Here is a 22,360-nt window from a genome sequence, read left to right on the forward strand (position 1 = left end):
ATATAACACAAGGCCTAAAGCAGGGGTCTGCAACCCGCGGCTCCGGAGCCGCATGTGGCTCTTTTACACCTTTGCCGCGGCTCCGGGGCGGATACTAGCGAGGGGAGGAGGCGCATTGTGCGCCCCGACACTCCCCACTGTGGCGGGCACTGTACTGGCTGTGACGTCGCATGGGGGCGGTGCGTGCGTTAGTCACGCACCGTCCTGACATCACCTTCCCGCCCGCCCGCCTGCTACATTGTAAGGGGCATGTACGCTGGTCACTGCATTGAAAGGGGGCATGTACGCTGGTCACTGTTTTGAAGGGGAGTGAAGAACACACACACAAAAAAAGGTAACTTGTTAATTTAACGTTTATTTCTATGAGGAGGAGTAATTCTGAGGGGTCAAACAAAGAAATAATAAAAAAATAGTGACAAAAAAGTTATTTTTATAATGACGAGTTTTGCGGCTCCCAGTTTTTTTTTTCTTCGGAAACGGGTCCAAATGGCTCTTTTTGTCTTAAAGGTTGCAGACCCCTGGCCTAAAGGATCTACACTGGCTCCCAGTACATTTACAAGCACAATTCAAAGTGTTGATGACTTAACGCCCTTAACGGCTTTGGACCTGCATACCTGAAGGAGCGTCTCCACTCCCATTGTTCAACCCAGACACTGAGGTCCTGCTTTGAGGGTCTTCTGCTGGTTCCCTCACTGCGAGAAGTGAGGTTACAGGGAACCAGGCAGAAGGCCTTCTCGGTAGTGGCGTCCACCCTGTGGAACGTCCTCCCTTCAGATATCAAGGAAATAAACAACTATCTGACTTTTAGAAGACATCTGAAGTACAGAGAAGTTTTTTAATGGTTGATGTTTTACTGTGTTTTAATGTGCTGGAAACTGCCCAGAGTGGCTGGGGCAACCCAGTGAGATGGGAAGCATATAAATAAATTATTACTATTATTACTATTATTATTGCTTCAAAAAAATGCAGAGTGTGAAGTTGTACAACAAGGCATTACTCTGCAAAGACCTTGCACAAATTAAGACTCCCTTTTAATCCAATAATGCTGGCATGTGGCCTCCAGGAGATTGCCCACAACAAAATGTGACCATTGGGCTGAAAAAGCTTGTGTGTCTTCCTGCATTACAGAGAAATGCTAAAGATGTGACTGGTTCTGAATAATACCACAAGGGTCACAGGACTTACTTGATTGAAGTTATTTTTGTATTTTGTTCCCCGCCCTTTCCCAGATAGATTTGCTCTTTATTTAGACTTTATGACACAAAGGTAGTAGTGGGGGGTGGGGTGGGGGTGGAATACTACTTAAAATATGAGACCCCTTCAACAAAAAGCAACAAAAACGATGTCACTATTTACCTCTTGGTGATCAGAGTAGGATCTTGCAAACCTGGATCCAGTTCAAAGATCTCATTATCCAGTAGCCTGCGGAGAGTTACATCTGCCAACTGTTCCATTATCCTGAATGCTTCATCAATATTAAGGAACATAGAGAAATCGCGTTCTTTACTTTGAGTGGTGATGCGGATAATGTCAGTCATCAAGATATTGGAGGTTCTTTCCAACTTCTGGACATCAACCCAGGGAATGGTAAGTTTTACTGCAACCAGGGAAACACAAAAAGATCTACTGAAGTAAACATCGGAATCCAGCAATCTATGTCTCCCACACATACATATATACACAAAGTTTCTCCACATATCCTCTTCAAAGTAAATTCATGCTGGATTCAGTGATACTTTGCTCCAAGTAAGTATATATAAGATTGCAGCAATAATAACAACAACAACAAGAACAACAATAATTTTATTATTCATACCCTGGCCATCTGGCTGCGTTTCCCCAGCCACTCTGGGTGGCTTACAACATATCTAAAAACATAAAAACATCAATCCTTAAAAACATCCCTAAACAGGGCGTCCCTAAAGGAAGTAAAAATTCATGTTGGATATTTTCTCCTCACTTTAGTTTATTCTGAACAGTCAGTAAAACAGTATTAATCAAAGCAGGCCATATGCAGATTACTCCATGGGAGGACTGGCACACTTACGATGTGGCAGTCACCTCAGGCACAGGAGCAAGGCCTGACTAGTATGCTGCTCTGCAGCCGTGCCACCTCCTCTGCCACAAGCTCCTCCAAACCACTGTGTGCCACTCCACCATTCCAGGGCTTCCCTGGGCTGCCTCCAAGCAGCAACAGTGGAAAAGAAGGAGACAGCAGGTGGTGGGGAGCTGATGAAGCGACTGACAAAACACCACGGGCTTTTGCTTCAAGAGGCAAAATGTCCTGCGCTAGCCCTGCTCCATGAAGATTAAATCTGTAGCCCCTGTAGGCAGAATTTTAGGTAACTTTATACAATGTAGTTCAAAAGCTAAAACGGGGCCATGGGTGCAGACAGAAGGATGTTGCAATGCACAAAAATCCATTCTGTTTCTGGTGAACCCATGTTAAGAGTAGGCTCAGAATGTGAAAGGCTGCTTTGGTAAATGAGGAGAAATGATAAAAGAACAAAAACATCTGCAAGGACTAACTGTACTTCTGTCAAAAACCATGGATGCACTGATTTATCTTTCAGGAGATTTAATGAGCAGTAATGCAAATTGCATGATTCCTTATAGTCACAAGGCTTCAGTATGATACAAAGTTATATTCTTCCGCCTAATAAGGATAATGAATCCTTTGTGGAAAGTCTGTGCAAAGTTGCCGTAAGATAAAACAAGGGACAACGTCTATCATACAAATCACCATCAGCTTTTTTAATGTATGCAGTAATGTTTCTTACCTTAAAAACTTAGGAGATACAATTAAATGAGTTTTATAGTTTTGAACTAGAAAAGAATGAGGAAGCCCCAGGTCACCTCATATAAACCCAGAAATTCTATGTCTCAGGCTTGGAAGATGATCCCATCCCCTTACCACCAGTCCTACTCCTTGTCCTAAAATCAACATACTGATTTTAGATACCAAATTTAGAGTGCGTTCCCCCACCCCTTATCTATACATTCTTGAAAAGGAGAAATTACAGTTGATCATATAAAAAATTGACTTCTGGGGTAATTCTTTTAATTTATTTTGATAGTAACAGACACTACTTTTTTCTGGGGGGACACATACCCCTAAACATTTAAGTTTTGCCTCATTGAGGGGCAATATTTCAATATGAGTAGGAAAATGAGAGTACCCCTAAACATTTTTTTAGAAAAAAACACTAGTAACAGATACAAAATGTATTCATATATTTTTACTTTACCCCCTTTAAGTCTTTAAATGTAGGATAACATTTTAAACTACAAAACAACAACTGGAAATTAAGAATATAATGTTTCTAACCATGAACTGTAACCAAGGTTTCTTCTTGGTTTACACAGCTTGTGGTTTGTCTGGATTCAAACAAACCACAAACCCATATTCAGACAACACACTAAGCCTTGGCTCACAGCAGTGCAGCAGCAGGACCAGAAGAGCAAAACAGCCACAATTTCCCTCCTAGGAACCCACAGCTTATGTCTTCATGAGAAGCCATAGTTTGGTCTAGTGATACATGCGACCTGAGCCTTAATTTACAAGGATGAGCAGAAAGCTCCCTGGTGGTTTGCTGTGTGTGTATACATGTGTGCATGTAGACAGAAATATGTGCACAAGTGTGTGTACATACACACACATCCCAGTACAAGGACATGCTCCTCTTTGATTCACAAGCATTCTTTTTTGCTTTAATCACATTATAATGACTTTATGTTTGCTTGACATTTTTTAAAACAGGATCAGAAAAATGCATGGAGGATAAGTCTACCAAAGGCTACTAGCCATGACAGATATTTTCTATCTTCACTGCCAGAGGCAGTATGCTTTTGAATACCTGTTGCTAGGAATTGCAAGTAGGTTATGTGGGTTCCCATAAGCATCTGGTTAGCCAGCGTGAGAACACAATGCTGGACTGGATGGGCCTTTGGTCTGATCCAGCACAGCTACTGTTATATTCTTGTCCTGAACTCACAAAGTTAGAGCAGGTTACAAATCCAAATAAATGGTCTCTTATGAAAATGTGCCTACTTAAAATAAAGCTGATCATCTCTGATTTAGCCAAAGGACGAAATAACTACACTTTCACCTTCTTCCTTAGGGAAACCGATTCAGCAGTTTGAAAAGCAAGCGTACAAATCAGTGAGATGCGTTATTGCAGGCTCATACTTACATTCCTTGCCGAGAAAGAAGGAATAGAAACAGAGGTGATTGATGCTGAGATAAAGCCATCCCTGCCGAGGAACTTTGCCCTTCCAGCAGCAGCATGAGTAAAAGGTTATCAGTTTCTCTGCCTCGGGGAAGTTAAATCTGGTCTCAAATTTCACTAGTGCTTCTCTGAACTTCTCAGGCTCCTCTTCCTGCTCAGCTAGCTTACTGCTGGTTTCTTCTGCTATTAATGCCTAAGTCAATGGCAAATTAATGCATTAGAGGAGAAACTGAAGTGACCACATGCAACTTAATAGTTACAAGCAACCAAATGATTTACAAGATATGCTGTTCAACTTAATAGCTTACATTACATATTTAATAGCAACTAATAAATTAAAACTTGGCATTTGTACAGTGCTTTAAAGCAGGGATGGTTAATTTTTGTCCACCCCACTGTTGGTGGACTTCAACTCCCATCATCCCTGAGTACTGGCTGGGCATGATGGGAGGAGGAGTACAACAACAACATGAAAGGGCAAGTTCCCCATCATTTAGAAGAGGGTTTCCCAAACTTGGGTCTCCAGCTGTTTTGGGACTACAACTCTCATCATCCCCAGCTACTAGGACCAATGGTAAGGGATGATGGGAATTGTAGTCCAAAATCAGCTGGAGACCCAAGCTTGGGAAACCCTGTTTGGGAAACATTCAAGGTGCAATTTCAACCATCCTGAAATTAAGTTGGTATTATTATCATAAATACTCAAGAATGCAAAACCACAATCCCTTAAGCGTAGAGTCTGATCATATACCAAATGGCTACTATGTTTCTGCTCCAAGAAATACCCTAGGGCAGGGGTAGGTGACCTAAGCCCCATGGGCCACAAGCAGCCCACAGGGGTCATTTAACCAGCCCGTGAGCCGCCCCCAAACTGCACGGCAAGTCCCCACCCACTGCACTAAACCAGTGCAGTGTGGCACAGGGACTTGCTTCCGCGGTGTCGGAAATCACATCTGTGCATGCTCAGATGCTGAAAACTGCAGATGCAGAAAATCGTGGCCACGTGCACTCATGATCCGTCCCAAGGAGGGATCTCTGCTGGAGTGAACCAGCCCAGGCAAGGTAAACCGTGCCAACGCCTGCCCTATGGGAATAGATGTCTCTGCTCCTCAATACTGTTTTGCCCCTTATAAAACAAGTGGAAAGAATGAAGGCCTACCTTTATTTTACCTCTGACAAAGCTAACAATATCTTCTTTATTATCAAATACAGACAAGGTGTGGAGTAGGTTTTGTTCCAGCCATTCCCAGTGATGATTTATTTCCTCGGTTGTGGCACCTGACATAAGAAAGGAAGAGAGGGGAGAATTGAGCAAGATACCAAATTTGGTGAGGAAGGTTTTCAAATTAAAAAGGAAAAATAACACAAAAGTATATTAAAAGTGAGTGTTGTGCAAACAAATTCAGACCAATCCAAGAATCTGCAGTAACATACAAACTTTAGTAACAAACTGGCCATGACTTTTTCTGTTTTCGTATCTCTAGTTTAATGCCTGCTTCAATAGCCCTTTGTAGATGTATACCACTATTTAATGCAATTGGGGCAGCAGAACCTGTTATTTTACTTTTGAAGATAGTCTCTGTTACGGTGAATTACTGTGGTATTTATTCGGTTATTGTGACCTTTCATTACTGGGGTATTTTCAAAGCAGCAATATTAAAGCACTGAAATATTTACCTGACTACCCAATCCATCAGGTAGACATAATTAAGGGATGGCTTCCTCATAAGGACATTTTGAAGATGAAGCAACTTGGGTTATCTGAAACCTGCCAAATCAGACCAAAAGCCTTTCCTACTCCAGCATCCTGTACCCCACTGTGTCCAGCCAGATGCCTCTATGAATCTCACAAGCAAGACATGAGGGCAACAGCCCTTTCCTGGTGCTGCTCCCCAGCAACCGCCAGAACAAAACACAAGGTATTGCTGAGGCACTATCTGCTGAGTTGACTCCAGACTCTTATTTATTGAAGTCTGGTCTATGGCTATGGCAGACTAAAGGGCAGAACAGACATATAATATTATGCTGAAAAAGGAACAGGCACTGAATACCATTTTGAGTGCTTGCCACATGATAATCGGAACACCACACGAAGCCTCCCCGCAAGTAAGTGCAGAACAAAACTAACACGTTAGGAAGCAATGTTATAGCCTGGGTGACTCTGTGTTGTGCTCATTTTCTACTTGCAAGGATATTTTCACGTAGGGGAGCATTCTGCAATGGTACAGTCCGCCCTACCACCACATTCTGCTATATGGGTAGGAAAGCCTTCCTACTCATACGGCAAGTAAAAAATGAGCACAACATGAAGTGACCCAGACAGAGACAGGGAGCAATAGAAAATGAATGCAAGAGCAAGATTGCTACAAAGCAAATAACCATCCACCTACTTGCAGAGAATAAGTAAGGCTACAATCTAAATACAAACACCTAAAGTACTGTGTTGTGAATTAGCTGGATTACAGGAAGAGGAGGAAGTAACAGTCACCCTTTCCAGACCATTACCCCAAGTGACAGAGGAAAAAGAGAACATCTGAGGATGGTAGGGGGACAGGTAAACATAATCAGACCCAAGTACTGCAACCATTAAAGATACTGCACATTGCCGCACACAGCAGAGATGATAAATATAGTTAAATATTTTTCCACTTTCCTCTGGTAGGTTTCCCACAGAGAATGCCAATTGCAAGGGAAACTTTCCAAGAGTTAACTTCCTCAACAGGAAGACCTCGTGATGGCTCTTGATAAACACTATTAATCAAGATAACTCCTGCTCAAACACATGCACACACACAAAAACATTAGTATTAAAAATGGCATTTGATAGCTTGCTTTTTTTTTTTAAAAAAAAGCTTGCATAGCATTGTTAGAAGCTGTGGAGCTATATCTGACCAATGTTGAACTCAGTAACAAAACAAACAGAACTGCTGCCTCTCACAACACCTTTATATAAAGAGAAGAGATGGAAGCAGAAAGCTTTCCCACGGAAGTATTTATACATGTATTGATTATGCTTTTATTCCTTGGTATAGGGAAGAATAAGGGGAAGGTAGTAAGGCCCTTATACAAAATGGGGAACAGGCAAGAAGGGTTTGTTTCTTGATCATCCTTAAACTCAATACACAGCAGGGCAAATGTTTAATGCTAATGGAAGGGTTGATATTTTAGCAACTAATATGTTTTGTATTACTAGCAGCTTTAAATTCTGTTGATCTGTTGCTTTATCACTGCAATCTGCTTTAAGTGACTTTTGAGCAAACAACAGTGACATATGGGCTAAGGTGTGTAAATTGACTGATAGGTTATAGTTATATGCTTAGTTTTACAACCAGTTGGTTTGGAATTGTTTCATTTGTTGGTTTCATGATTCTGTATGTTGTAACTTGCACCAGGATTGCTTTATGATGAAAGGAGGGACATTAATTTTATAAATAAACAACATCTGCATGCTACCACTGCCAGAGTCAAGTCTCTTTTTGCTTTCATTATGAGCTAAATTTCAACCACTTCTCTTTGTCCAGATTTTCACTCTGTTCCTCTTTCAATTCCATATGTAGTTATTAAATCAAGCAGCTGAATTAATCATTTTGGATTTTCTCTCACTCACCCTCCTATCTCACTGTACAAAATAAGGAGGAAAAAAAGATTAATTTCTACCTGCAACATAGCATTCAAGATTACAAGCTGGAAATTGCAATTATTTTGGCATTACAATCATTGTGGCATTCCACAGAGTAGGTTTGAGGATCAGAGGTTGAGAATCATCAAACAGTTCCAGGATGTACAAAATTCAGACTTTTCTATTTCGGCTGTATCTAAAGTTGTGTGGGAAATCTCATTACACTAACAATAGCAGCGTTGTTAGAAACAAGAACTATGAGAGGGCAAAAAAGGAAGATACATAACTGTATCTAGCATCATTACATTGGTCCAAGGAGTAGGAAAGGATGAAGGAGCAGTACAAGTAAGTGGGGGGAGGGGGGGCAACTGACATCTACATAATTATATACAGGGCTGACCTCATCTTGCCTCTTACAGTACATTCTGAAGTAAAGCAAAGATACCAGAATGCAAGATACACATGTATTATATCAGTTATAAAAACATCATGTGTAACTAACTCATCATGTAACCCTTAAAAATACTTGAAATAAGAGGATGGATTATTTCTGGCTTACCACTTCTATTTTAAAGGAAAAGCGCTTTCTGCACATGTGTACCCTTCATCACCAACACAGTGACATATCTAAACCAAGCACAAAAAAATCTAGTCACTTGCAGTGAACGCAAGAGACAATCTCGGTGCTTTTGCCCTTCACTTTCTGCAAGAAGGTCAATGAAGCAGTATACAAAAATCGATCCTCCTGGCTGAGAGAGAGAGTCCACCTGTTGTTTTCCTGACTGCTATTGTCAAGCCTAGAAACGCTGTTTCAATGCTGCTGGTGGCAGCATGCAATGGCAAGCAAATTTAAATAATTTATGATCCAACTCCACACTATCTCACGAACCTCTATGTAGCCATAAAATTGCTTTGGCTGCACACTTATGATCGATACAACATTGATCCTATAACTATAAATTAGTATCCCACTAGCTATATAAATTAACTTATCATAATCTTCTGCAGTGAAAAGGCCTTGATTTTCAAGCTCTACTGAGGAAAAAGAAAGGACAGGAGACTGATTGAAAGAGGGTGCTGTAATGCAGCATAGGAAGCTACACACTTTAGGGAGAGGGAACACAAGTATACAAACTGTGGCTGTTTACACGGCACTGAAAACCAGACAGGGTTGCTGGTTTAATGTGCAGGAGCAGTGTTCTGGTGCATGCTACCTAATTACTCCCACTTTACTCCTACTCTGTTGCAAGCTGTGGGAACTGGAAAGTGGTAACTGAGCCTGGATTTCAATTGCGTCTGTGCCTGGGATTCAAGTTCTAAACCATGATAGGCCAGAAGTCCTTGTCTACAGTGATGTGAACAACATCCTTGAACAACAGACAGGGGAACCAAACATTATTAACGTTGCTTTCAAATAAGAAACTGAATCATGCTAGTAGCAAATATGGCAAGGCAAGGAATCCTTTTAAACCCAAAGAAAGCAATAAAATTCCCTACAGCCTTAAAATGCATTCTGCTAATCAAAGGGCTTGAGTAGCTTTAAGAGAAGGAAAATCAGAGTATACTAAACTCACTTTCTCATACCTCGGGTTGAAATAGCTTCGGGTTGAGCATTTTCAGGTTATGCTCCGTGGCGACCCGGAAGTAACGGAACACTTTACTTCTGGGTTTCGCCACTCGCGCATGCGCTCAAAATGATGTCACGAGCATGCGCGGAAGCTGCGAATTGCGACCCGCGCACGCACAGACACGGGGTGCGTTCGCTTCAGGATGTGAACGGGCTGCAGAACAGATACCGTTCGCATCCAGAGGTACCACTGTAATGACAAATAACAAGAATGGGTTGTATCCCATGCTGTTGATTCACTTGCACAACAGATTTTCATTTGTACAATGAACTTTCCCCTGCAGCCCGCTACACACCCTCAAAATCTGCTCCAGAGCATTGGGGGACCCTACAGAGTAGCTTCTGTGGGTGCACAGGGACAGAATAGGGAGAGGTGCAAATGGAACTAACTCCATGTGTCCAGTGTAAGATGCAACCCAATGCCTTCTGAGCATATGTTACTTGTGTCAAACTTAAAACTGCTACTCTGAAAACCAAGAACATTTGCACCACTTCCAAAAGAATCCTAAGAATAGGCTCTGTGTGAAAGGTGACATGGGTTCTACCAAAATCCAGTATGTAGCCCAGGCTTAGGCAAACTTTGCCCTCCAGATGTTTTGGGACTACAATTCCCATCATTCCTGACCACTGGTTCTGTTAGCTAGGGATCATGGGAGTTGTAGTCCCAAAACACCTGGAGGGCTGAGTTTGCCTATGCTTGATGTAGCCCTTTCTGCTTGGATCTGATTAGCCTTCAAGAAGTACCAATGACTTATGGACATAACAGGATTTCCAGAATACTTTCAATGCCAGAGATAATCTATTTTACAATAATAACACTCATTCAGAAAATATATAAAGCATGATACACTAAAGCAGCCAATTTACTATAGAAGCCCCATGTAATGCATCTGTTGCTAGGCTGTACCATTTCAGAATGTAGGGTGGGTCTGAATGTTTAAATACTATCAACATAAACTATTCCCTGCCCATGTATAGAAACTTACCATATCAGGGTGAAGATTATAAAGCCACCCCCCACCCCTTTAACTGTTTCAGCAGTTCCCAGGATACAGAAATGTGCGTGCTCCAGTATGAAAAGCCACACCGCTTCCCACAACTGAAAGCTTTCGGCACTTCTAATGTTGTGTCAACAAGCATTTATATTACCCGTACATGGAAGTTACAAATTATACGTTGATTGTTAAATAAGCACTTATGCACACTGCTGTTATTAATTTGAGTTACCTTCAGCTTCTTTTACATGCAAACCACAGCATGCTCAGACTTTATTTTTTGTCTGGTATGCAACTCACCAATGGCTATGGCCCAGTAAACTTCTGATCCATTCAATAACTCACCACAAGCTATGGCAGAGTAAATAGGTGATCCTGGAACTTGAAGCAAAATTCGAAATGGAGCGACACGGGCATTAGAATCGAGCACAGCATCCAAAGCACCTACCAGACGACCTAAACAAATATACAAAGGAGAGGAAAACATGTTTTAAAAACAGAATATTCATTATCAATCTAACCTTTTAAAATGAAAATTGCATACTGCTCCTTCAAAATTGACTGACCTAAGAGAAATATGGGCAGAAAGAGTAATAAAAGAAAGCAAAACAAGAAAACCCAGGTGTACTAAGTTTACAAGGTAACATCTGATTAAAAAATTTGATCAAAGTTTGATAAATTCTGAAATTCAAAGTACTCTTTAGTCAGAACACTTAAACCTTGATTATTATTATTTTTTTAAATAGTTCTCATTGAAGATAACAATTGGCTCTTGAGATGCATTAGTTCCAAGACGTCACTACTGGCCTATTAAACTACTGTCAAGTCTGAAATGCCAATTCTCTCTATATGTCCAGGACTGAGTCTCATTGCCATATGCACACTCTAGGTATTTTTGTTGGGATTCAGACGTGCTAGTCAACACCTCTGATGCTTACAAGCCATTGTACTGATCCCCACTGGCTCACACAGCAAACCAAAGTATCCCATCATGAGCAGAACAGAGGAATGTTTCAAACTGCCATGTGACATGTTGCCTCCGCCCAAGTCCACCCACTGAGACTATGCCTTATGCTTCTGGTTTGATAGTAAACCACCAGACAGGTCTTTAATTTCAGTGGGAATTACTTTCAAGCAAATGTCTGGAAGACTACAATCAGAGATGTGACAAAAATGACAAATCATATCAAAACACCTATACTAGCATGGGATGGGGAACAAAACCTACCTCACTGCAGAATGCACATATACTTAAACTCAGCTAAAAGGATGAACTGTGGTTTTATTTTATTTTTTTATTACAATAATTAGAAACCAGTTAATTGCCAAAAGTAGTATTCTTTGCACCCCTCAAAGCATTATAGCATCCTGTTGTTGGAAATCAAATGCCAGGCAGGCAGCCACTGTCAATTGACATGCAGCACAGGCATAAGTTGTATCAGTACCTCAGCCTACATGATCTTAAAACTCAGACACAAGGATGCAGGCTTGACAAGTATCAAAACTGAATTCATCATGGAAAGTCACACATCTACCTACACTTCTCTTTTTTTATTGCATTTAATTCCTCTTCCTCCTACTGAATGACTGGACTCAGCAGCCAGTTCCTCGTTTTATTTTACTTCAAACTAACCTGGCTTGGAGTCTAAAAGCCAACAGAAAATCTAGAAATCTCAGTCTCACACCATTTTACACAAGAGACACCTGGTCGATGTATTGTGATGTTTAAAGTATTGCCAAACCACCAAGGATTTGCACACCTTAGTAACAATGTTGGGAAATATCTATTTGGTTACTCCATCTGCGCAATTCCAGTAATGTCTTTCCAGTTACTCAGCAGCAGCAGCTCTGGGACTTCACATGCACCTGTTGAAAATACTTGATCTACTTCATTGTCCTCATTTACATCTGGAATATTAATGGAAATTGAAAATACAAGAAATCCTCTAAAGCAAGACAGACACAAGTTTTTCTCCTTAGATATCCTGTATTTCCAAACCTTAAAAAATACTAATATTTGAAGCAGCAACATCTGTACACATTTTGCACTATCAGAGTCCTGCAAACCATACTGTGTGTGCCCATTAAGTATCTATACATAAACCTGCAGGCAAGAGAAGGCTATTTACAGACCTTGCAACTGCACAGACAGTCCCTGCTTTACAAGGAGCTGCATGTAATCTGATATGCTACATAACTGCCTGATTAGGTCTGCTTACATTTTGTTAGCTTCTGTGCTAGAAAGCTGTGGCTGCAAGCAGAGGGTGGGGAGCAGACATGCAGCCAAAGGGACTACAGAAAAGACTTTACAACCTGGAAAAAGGAGACAATGCGCGTACTTTTGTAAACCAAGAAAATCTTGAATTTTCTGTTTTTTTGTTTTGAGAGACTAAAGAACAGCTGAAGAAATCTTTGAAGTTTGAGCTGATGCAATAAAGAGACTGAGCTACCAATAAGGAAGTCCCAAGTTCAATTTGTGCTTCTGTTCCCTTAGCTGGCCTTGGGCAGGTTACTGTCTCACACCCTCCACCCCCTATTTGCCATATGGGGGATAATACTACTTATTAGACTTCCAGGGTTATTGCAAGGCAAGGATTGCAGATAGATAATGTAGTTTTCAAATATTCAAATTGCCAAGCTTTATTATTTCTACTTCAGCCACACACTCTGCTGATCAGGGAAAGGTCTTATGTGTGTCTGTTTTAGTAACATGATTCTTCAGCTATGTGAAGCAGCAGGGACTTCAAAGACATTGAAACACCATGTGCATTTATTCCCCTAAACACGATCTTCTAAGAATTCAGCCATTAAAGTTCTAGTGGAAAATACGGCTTTAACGTATCTCTTCCAAGGAAAAAAAGCGACGAGAACACTTGACATTTTATTTGAAAAAATTCTGGCAGGGTAATGATATTAGACTATTTCAAATAACAAAAAACTGCCCAGACTGCTACATTAACTATTTTACATTCAATTTAACCTCAGTTACATAAACACACACTCCAGTGAAGGGATACAGATTGTGATAATCATATTAGTTGGATAAGATGTCATTAATTTTTTATTCACCTTTCAAAATACTAGATTCTGCAGTTTGAAAAGTATCTTTACTCATATTTCTTATCCTATGTAGATAGAAAGTATCATAAAACCATTATAGTTCATAAATATATTTATAGTTCATAAATATGACAATCACACATTTTTGTATAATTAATTGCATATATGAACATCAGTATAAAATATACGGTACTTGAGATTTTAAAGTTCCCAAACCCAAACGAAGCTTCCAGTCCTCCAGTAATTAAATTGTCCTCTTCAAACAGCTACCCCACCTCATGTTAGCTAACCACATTTAATCCACAAAACCTTACTTTGTCAAATTCTCCATAGGCAGTATCAAGTATGCTTTACTATTTTAATGCCATAATTATTTTAAAGGAAAAGCAGCTCAAATTGTGTGGTTTCTCTACATAAAGGAGATCATTAACAAACCTTTCTTCCCCTGTGGACACCACCTACCTACCTTTGAACCACGGTCAAGGTAAGTGCAGCACTCACATATTCTTAAATTTTGACGTGGTGCTCACTTTAGCCGGGGTTTCAACATACTCATGATAAAGCAGTCATGAGGACATTTTCCCCCTCCAAAAATGAAGGGGAAATGTGTGTGCGTCCTATGGGGAGAATCCAGGCTTTCGCTGAAGCCTGTAGAGCGAGAGGGGTAGGTGCGCACCGACCCCTCTCGCTCTCCAGGCTTCAGGAAGCTATCCGCAAGCCTTGGGAGCCCGCGAGAGTTCTTGCCAAGCTCCCTAGGCTTGCGGATAGCAGCCTGCACCCTGAAGCCCGGGGCGCGCTGAGCAGCGCGCCTCGGGCTTCGGGCAGATATCCCCAAGCCTGGGGAGCCCGCAGGAGTTCCCGCCGGGCTCCCCAGGCTTGCGGATAGCAGCCTGTTCTGGGGGCTGGGGTGCGCCCTATGGGCCGGTGCGCCCTATAGGGCGAAAAATACGGTACTTGTTTTGATAAAGAACAATTTAGTGCTTGGATTATAGAGGGCAAGGTAGGGGAATCGTTAATAAATCTCACAAACCTCCCTCTGACTCACGGTGGTTAAAACATAAAACATCCACCCAATAGCCTTTTGAAAATAGCAGCTGAAGACAACAAATTAAACACCCACCTGGTAGCCAAAGGGGATCAAGAATCCAATGCAGGTAAATGAGTGAGCTGGTGAAAGAGAAACAGATCACTTCATTTCATCTGCCAATTCAGTTGGCTTCTTTGGCAATGGCAGAGGAAGAAAAGCCCCTTCCCTTTGTAACCAACACAGAAATGCAGTGAGCTTGTGAAGGAGAATGGATCTCTCATCCCAGTCCTCTTGGGAAAAGGCACCACCAACCAGCGGCGGCTAAGAGGGCTTTTCCTCCTCTGCAGCCAGTATGGAAATGGGCTGAGAGCCTCTTGGCATGCTAACAAATTTCTTTTGGAGGATAGTAAATTTGTGGCAGGGGACGTGGGTGGCACTGTGGGTTAAACCACTGTGTCGCTTGGGCTTGCCAATCGAAAGGTTGGTGGTTCGAATCCCTGCAAGGGGATGAGCTCCTGTTGTTCGGTCCCAGTTCCTGCCAACCCAGCAGTTCGAAAGCATGAAGTGCAAGTAGATAAATAGGTAAACAGCATTTCTGTGTGCTGCTCTGGTTTTGCCAGAAGCGGCTTAGTCATGCTGACCACATGACGTGGAAAAACTGTCTGCGGAAGCGGACAAACACCAGCTCCCTCGGCCTGTAAAGCGAGATGAGTGCCGCAACCCCAGAGTAGTTCATGATTGGACTTAATTGTCAGGGGTCCCTTTACCCTTTCTTTTGTGGGCTTAATTACAAGAGGGGATATCCTAAAGGAAGGGATACTCCTGTCATCTGTGCACTGGCACAGTTGATACATGTGTGACAAACTGATTATATTATTGCTCACCATAAGCAAATTGCATGTTCAATCCAATAGCAAGCAGTGGTGAGAACCAGTGGTGGTACAGTAGTTAAGAGTGTCGGATTAGGACTTGGGAGACCAGGGTTCAATTCCCCACTCGGCCATGAAGCTCACTGGGTGAACCTGGGCCAGTCATTGCCTCTCAGCCTAACCTACCTCACAGGACGGTTGTGAAGATTAAATGAAGAGCGAGGGAACTGTGAAAGACACCTTGAGCTCCGTGGAGAAAAGGGTGGGATATAAATGCAACAAATAATTAAAATAAGTAACCTGAATGGCAGTCCGACTCTGATCTCAGCTTCAACTAGAAGACATCTGAATAGTTTACAGAAAAGATATCACAAAATTATAGAACTGTAGAGTTGGAAGGGACCTCAAGGGTCATCTAGTCACTCCCTGCAATGCAGGAATTTTGGCTAAAGCATCCATGACAGATGGCCATCCAACCTCTACTTAAAACCCTCCAAGGAAGGAGAGCCCACAACTTCCCAAGGGAGACCATTCCACTATCAAACAGCTCTTACTGTCAGAAAACGCTTCCTGATGTTTAGTCAGAATCTCCTTTTCTTGTAACTTGAAGTCATTGGTCCGAATCCCACCCTCCAGACCAAGAGAAAACAAGCTTGTTCCCTCTCCCATGTGACGGCCCTTGAGATACAGTATTAGAAGATGGCTAGCATATCTCCTATCAGTCTCCTCTTTTCCAGGCTAAACCAATATCCTGCTATTGGTTTTGTAATAACTGTAATTGTGCATTACTCGCTCTACCTTGGCATATCCATGCATTTTGAAAGCACGTTCATTTTTAAATGATATTAATGATAAGCAACTATATGAAAGTCATAACTGAGAGAGAAAAATGAGAGCAAGTAACTAAAGAGGTTTCAGGGTTACAAAATCTTGCAGTCTTCGGGGCCCCGTCTTTCCAATGCCACACAGTGAATTCAGAAAACCTGTTTAACCAGTTTCCTTAGTCTTTACCTTACAAAAGCCAATACCCTGAAGAGCCTGGACCAAGGGGTGTGTGCTGGGGGATGGGGAACAACTATGACAAAAGTTTTAATAGGATCTAGGACTTACAGATGTTTTTTAAGTCCTCACAACACTTTTTCTAAGGACCAATAATAGCACTGTTTTCAATTTAAGTTTATGCTGTCATACTTGGATCTCCTAAGGTAAAAAGCTGAAGATAGAAGTTATAGCCCCAATATTTCTAGGCTAAATGTGAAAAAGGTCTCATATGTAGAGAATCACAGCTAATAATAATAATAATAATAATAATTTATTCATATCCAGCCCATTTGGCTGGGTTTCCCCAGTCACTCTGCGCGGCTCCCAACGGAGGACTAAAAACAGAAAAAACATCAAACATTAAAAACTTCCCTAAACAGGGCTGCCTTTAGATGTCTTCTAAAAGTCAGATAGTTGTTTATTTCCTTGACATCTGATGGGAGGGCAGGCAGGCTCCACTACAGAGAAGGCCTTTCTGTGGATAAAAGGAGGGAGGGAGTGAAAATAACCCAAATGCCAGGATTTTTTTAAAAGCATACCTCACTTTTTAGATGTGTCAGCTTTTTACAAGTGTATAGGATATGAAGCATTAGGGTAAGACTTCCACATTTAAAAAACTTAGGTCCAAATTAGGTGAGCCACAAATTGCTTGTTCAATGTATTCCATGGAAGAAGCTATGCAAGGCAACCTGAGAGCCCAGCACAACTGTAGGGAAGATCCCCATTCCAAGGCAGAAGAAGACTGGCTTTGTCACTATGGTGTAACTAAGCATCTCTGAGCACCTACATGACAACAACAGGGCACTCCCAAGGGAGATGCACCTCTTTCATAAAAAAGAAATAATAGTCACTACCTCCGTGATCTCCCTGGCTTTGAAACCAAAGTCATAGCTACAGAATTTCTTTAGAGTAGCAAAGTATCACTCCAAATCTGCTGGTCTCTCCCAGCAACTCATCCTGGTTATTATTCCTATTCCCAAATTGGATAAACCTACAATGGAAACTATCCTGATTTTTCAAAACACTTAGTAACTTCCGAAGTTCTAATTTAAGTATTTTGTTAGTGTCAAGATAAAGTGTGAGAGAAATGATAAGGCGGAAATAAAATTAAAAACAGGCCTATATTGCTTCTGAATTTAGTTTCAGTAATTCACCATGTACAATAGATATAGTATAGGCATTTCGCCAATACTTCCTTCAGTGCAAGACCTGTGGTAGAGAAGTAACTGGGTTGAGAGGGGAAAAAAGGATCCCATAAAGGAGGTGGTGGTTCATGGGAAGCATTGCTGAGAAAATATTTATAGTAGAGTATGCAAAACTTGTGGCTTTTTCTACTAGTCTCACTTCATGTAAACTAAAACCAATAAAAATTATATGAGAAATTTTGGTATCCTTCCTAATAGTTATCTGTGTTTCTTACTGTTGCCTTGGCTGATGACAAAATATTATAACTTGCACCCCAGCTATACTTCGTAAGTTATCACCTTCAGGTGGAGGTGTGAAGGAAAACAGGTGATCCTATTACTGTAAGTATTAACTCTTAAGATGTTACAGTTAAAGATACAAATCAAAGAGTGATTAAGGAATTTTTTCTCATCTCTGAATTCCAGTAACAGACAGGTTTAGAATTAACATTTTGAAAAGCCATGAATGCTCCAAAGTTATTTGTAAGCATAGTTTTCTGTGATGAAAGGAAAATATTATAAAGCTTTCGAAAAGGGTCATTGATAAGAAAATTAGGACCGTATTGAAATATTTTAATCAATTTCTACCAATAGTATCACATTGTCCTCCCTTGTATAATAACTTCATAAAAATAGTAATAAGTTGTAACTAAGTTTTTGATATTTTGAAACACAAAGAAAACAGAATAGTCTGTAATAATGCTACTTAATTTTTGATAGCTACAAATCACTTTAGCACCAACTTGGAAAAGACATAATTATAGAATATAATTTGGGAAAGGGTAAGGAGAGGGAAAAATAAAGCAGAAGTACTAAGAAAAGGAAACCACCATGGAAGGCAACTCTCAAGGAAGAACAAAATGACTCTATCAAAATCAATATAATAAAAAAGCCCAACACTTTTCAATATAATGTTACCTGGGAGCAACAAGATCGGACATTCCAAAATAAGGATAAAACCCTTTCTAAAAGCAATGCCTCCCAGATAACCTTCTTTGAAGGAAAGATATAAGATACCTCTACTCCCAAGGAAGATTTTATTGAAATGTGTTGGATTTTTAAAATAATGTTGATTCTGGTAGAATAACATTTCCTATCTAGCTGCAGCTTATTTGAGGCTTGTCTCTTTTTTGTGATAACTAGGTGCACAAACCTGAAAGTCAAGTACTGGGATTTAAGTCAATTTATACCCACTAACTTCACATGGACTAACTAACATGTTGATCAGCATCACAGAATCAACGCTGCTTCCCCAATTTTTAAATCAGTATTTTAATTAGACCTAAAATACTTTTATGCCTATTTCGTTTTATGAAAGAAAGGTATATACCACCATAATGGTGATGAACTTCTCATCTTTCCTCCCATGTGTTCCCCTGAAAGCAGTATCTCTGTCTGGAATTCTCCAATTTTGCTTATTCTCATCTCACACCTTTTAATGTGTTTGGTATCAAAATACCTTTCCTTTGCTGGCAGCAATATTGCTTCTAATAGCACAATCCTACACATGTCTACTTGGAAATGTGCACCATTGGGTTCAATGGAGTTTATATCATATTATAAAATTGCAGCCTAACTGTTCTGGATGCAGAGAAATGTCCCTAAGGATATTATTTCTGCTGGGGGGGGGGTGACTTCTTATGCTTCTTATCTAGATTTGAGATTTAATTAGACAGAACAATTGTTTGAGAGTGGACTAGACCATTTGTCAAATTCTTCTCTTTAAAATGAAATTTAAAAATTCCTTCCAGTAGCACCTTAGAGACCAACTAAGTTTGTTATTGGTATGAGCTTTCGTGTGCATGCACACTTCTTCAGATACTTCTTCAGACAGAGAGAGAGAGAGAGAGAGAGAGAGACAGACAGACAGACAGACAGATGCAAACGACAAAGTTCTTTGACCTTTAATACCTTTGTAGAAGGTATTTTGGTAGGTGTGGCTTTTTACAACTGCATAACAGGCTCAACCAGCAAAAAACCCTCCTTTTGTGCTACTATTAAAAACATAGAAGCCCCATCTTCTTTTACATATAGTCACCCTAAAGAGAGGTGAAAAACCAGGCATATGTTAAAAAAGTGAAGTGGAATTACGGTAAATGTGGGTCTTGGATCTGAGAAGTTGAAGACTATAAGGCTAAATTACTATTTATAATCAACAGTTTGGGTGTGGAGAATCTTGACTGTGTAATGATCAGTATTAGATTTTATCTGTGGAACTGTTTCCATTGCTAAGGACATGCCTATGATAATAAAAAAGGAAATAAACTCCCTAAAGGATCAGTTGAAATAAAAGGCACATGCTATAAATAGACATTTTTACACAAGAAAAGTTTATCAACCTAAATAAAACTAGAAACATTAGCCATTAAGGAAGTTTATGAAGACTATCAAAAGATTTGGGCTGAATTACTAAATCACCATGTTATTCTGAACTTAAACTTATGGAGAGATCAGGTGACAAGACCCCCCCCCCCCAAAAGACTGCAAAACTAATGAGTACATAAACAAAATTTAAAACGGGGGGGGGGGGCTTTCATTATTTATTTATGGCTGGGATTCATGTTAACCTTTTATTGATTTCTAGTATTGATGATTAAAAATAATGTTTTTGTTCTATTTATCTATATCCTCACAGACAAATTTAATTTAAGCAGCACAAGTGGGACGTACTTCTGAGTAAATACACATAATTGTGCTGCTAATTACTCAAACTTCTGTATAAAAAAAGAATGCCATTAAATTAATATTATGTACTCCTTTCCACAGCGAATGCCAAAGATGGAAAATATTTTTGTTCTAGAACACTACCATTGTTTTGTTCATTTGACTCTTATTTTGAGAGTGTTTTCTTTCTGGGACAGAAAACAAATGGAGAATAAAAGGGCAATTTGATAAGACAAAGCTAAAACCCACTTGGACTGCCTAAGGCAAACCATATAGTAGCTTCCATAAAAACCCCAAGAAGTATGATCTACCAAAGCAACTTTATTTTTCAACTTCACACCCTTAGGCTCAGTGGCACAGTCATAACGTTTGTCAGCTATTAAGATACTTCAGTCATTGGTCGGGGCCTAACTCTAGCAGCTGAGAGACTATTTTTAGATCTGAAAATTAAACTCTCTTAACACAGCAATTAAAAGGGGCAAATGGAAAAGAGAGAACAAACAACCAATTCTATGTATATTCCGCGGGAGAGCAAAAGAACGTGGTGAAATACAGAGACCAGTAAAAACCTCCCAGACAGGTTAAGCAAAGGGATAGCTTTGAAAGTGAGATACTGGGAGTACTGGTAGTTAAAAGTTCAATAGTAAAGTTCAACAAGTCAAAAAGGTCCACATCAAGTCTGACTCATGCATGCCTTATGAGACTTCTAATGTCAAACACCATTTCATCAAAAATGTGTCTCAAAATTTCACAAATGTGTTATGCTTTACCCATTTCAATGAATGTAGACTGTTGTTTCTTGTTTCTACATTACGTTTCCCTTGTTTCTACTTTTCATTTCATCACTAACACAGCAAGTAAACCCAATATAATGGTAACAAAACCACAGAGTGCCGTATACTTTTTATTATGAAACACATATACATCATGTTGAGTGCCTCTGGAAAACCAGGTTTGATGCTTAAATTCTAACAACTCAAAATTAAAGGCTCGAGTCAATGAAAGATAAAAACTGTTAAGCACAACACATTTCAGACCAAACCTAAGTAACAGATTGGAGACTCTCATCATCCCTGAACATTAGCCAAGCCAGCTGATGCTGATGCTGATGAAAGCTGGGCTCAAAAACACCTGAAAGGGCCAAAGCTTCCCCAACCCCAATTTAAGTACACCCAACCATCCTAATATGCACACTATTCTTGTTGGTTTTTTATGGTATATAAAAGCAAGGGAAAGGAGTAGGAGATCTGGAGCTCCTAGGCTGACTCCTTATAACACCAGTGGGAGAAAATAGTGGTGGTAGGGATGGTAATTTGGCCTTTTCTTTAGGGGAGGGGGGAGAGTAATGAGAGGATTTGTTGGAAAAGGAAATACAGCATTTAGTTCTGGGAAGGAAATAGGTTTAGAGTGGAATCTGGCCAACCAGATGTCTCTGGAAGCTCACAAGTAAGAGCAGGCAAAGGAACTTCCCCTTTTGATCGTCTCTAGTATTCAGATGTATACTGCCTTTGGAGAGAGATTCCATTTAGCTATCACAGGTAATAAGCATTATTTTCCAAGAATCTCTCATTCATTTTGTAAAGCCTTCTTCGTTTGTGGACACTGCCATATCCTGAGGCAGTGAATTCCATCAGTTCAATTATGTGGAGTGCAGCTTAATTTCATGTATCTGATGGAGCAGATTGTGGTCCAGGAGCAATTCAGAGCATGGCACTGCAGTAAATGTTGGGTTGGGAGTGGGTGCAACACATCATGTTTAGGGGGTTGGTAATCAGACCCCAACTATGGGCAGTATTTAACTAAGTTTCATTCAGAATAGATATATTGAAATCCATGTACTTAATTGAGTCAGGTTCATTAATTTCAATGGATCCACTCCGAGTAAAAATTAGTTGAATGCCACCCTATCTTCTGTAGTCAGTTTATGCTTAAGAGGCTTGTCTCTCAGGCTTGACTGCTTGCCTTCTGTAAGTGTGTTGTTTTGTTAGTCTGAACAGCAAATGTGAGGTCAAAGGTACAGCCAATGGCATTTAGGGCCCAGACAG

General features: G+C 40.4%; 1 protein-coding gene across 7 annotated transcripts in view; it reads right to left on the reverse strand.

Annotated features, from left to right (window-relative positions):
* TBC1D8 (TBC1 domain family member 8) overlaps positions 1–22,360 on the reverse strand; it is a 45,106-nt gene that overhangs the window by 19,145 nt on the left and 3,601 nt on the right. Inside the window, exons 1-7 of one of the 7 annotated variants that reach the window (XM_083437641.1) lie at positions 15,613–16,937; positions 14,651–14,697; positions 12,231–12,336; positions 10,816–10,926; positions 5,389–5,507; positions 4,194–4,422; positions 1,357–1,597 (exon numbers count right to left, since the gene is read on the reverse strand). In XM_083437641.1, coding sequence (XP_083293767.1) covers positions 1,357–1,538 — 182 coding nt within the window. In that variant the 5' untranslated portion in view covers positions 1,539–1,597; positions 4,194–4,422; positions 5,389–5,507; ... (2 more) ...; positions 14,651–14,697; positions 15,613–16,937. Of the gene's footprint in view, positions 1–1,356; positions 1,598–4,193; positions 4,423–5,388; positions 5,508–10,770; positions 10,927–12,230; positions 12,374–14,650; positions 16,938–22,360 lie in introns of those variants that run through there. The other 6 variants (XM_083437644.1, XM_083437643.1, XM_083437642.1 and 3 more) reach the window with 6 other exon arrangements.

This window comes from Podarcis tiliguerta (genome assembly GCF_965153285.1).
Source record: "Podarcis tiliguerta genome assembly, chromosome: 4".
In the NCBI taxonomy this organism is placed as follows: domain Eukaryota; kingdom Metazoa; phylum Chordata; class Lepidosauria; order Squamata; family Lacertidae; genus Podarcis; species Podarcis tiliguerta.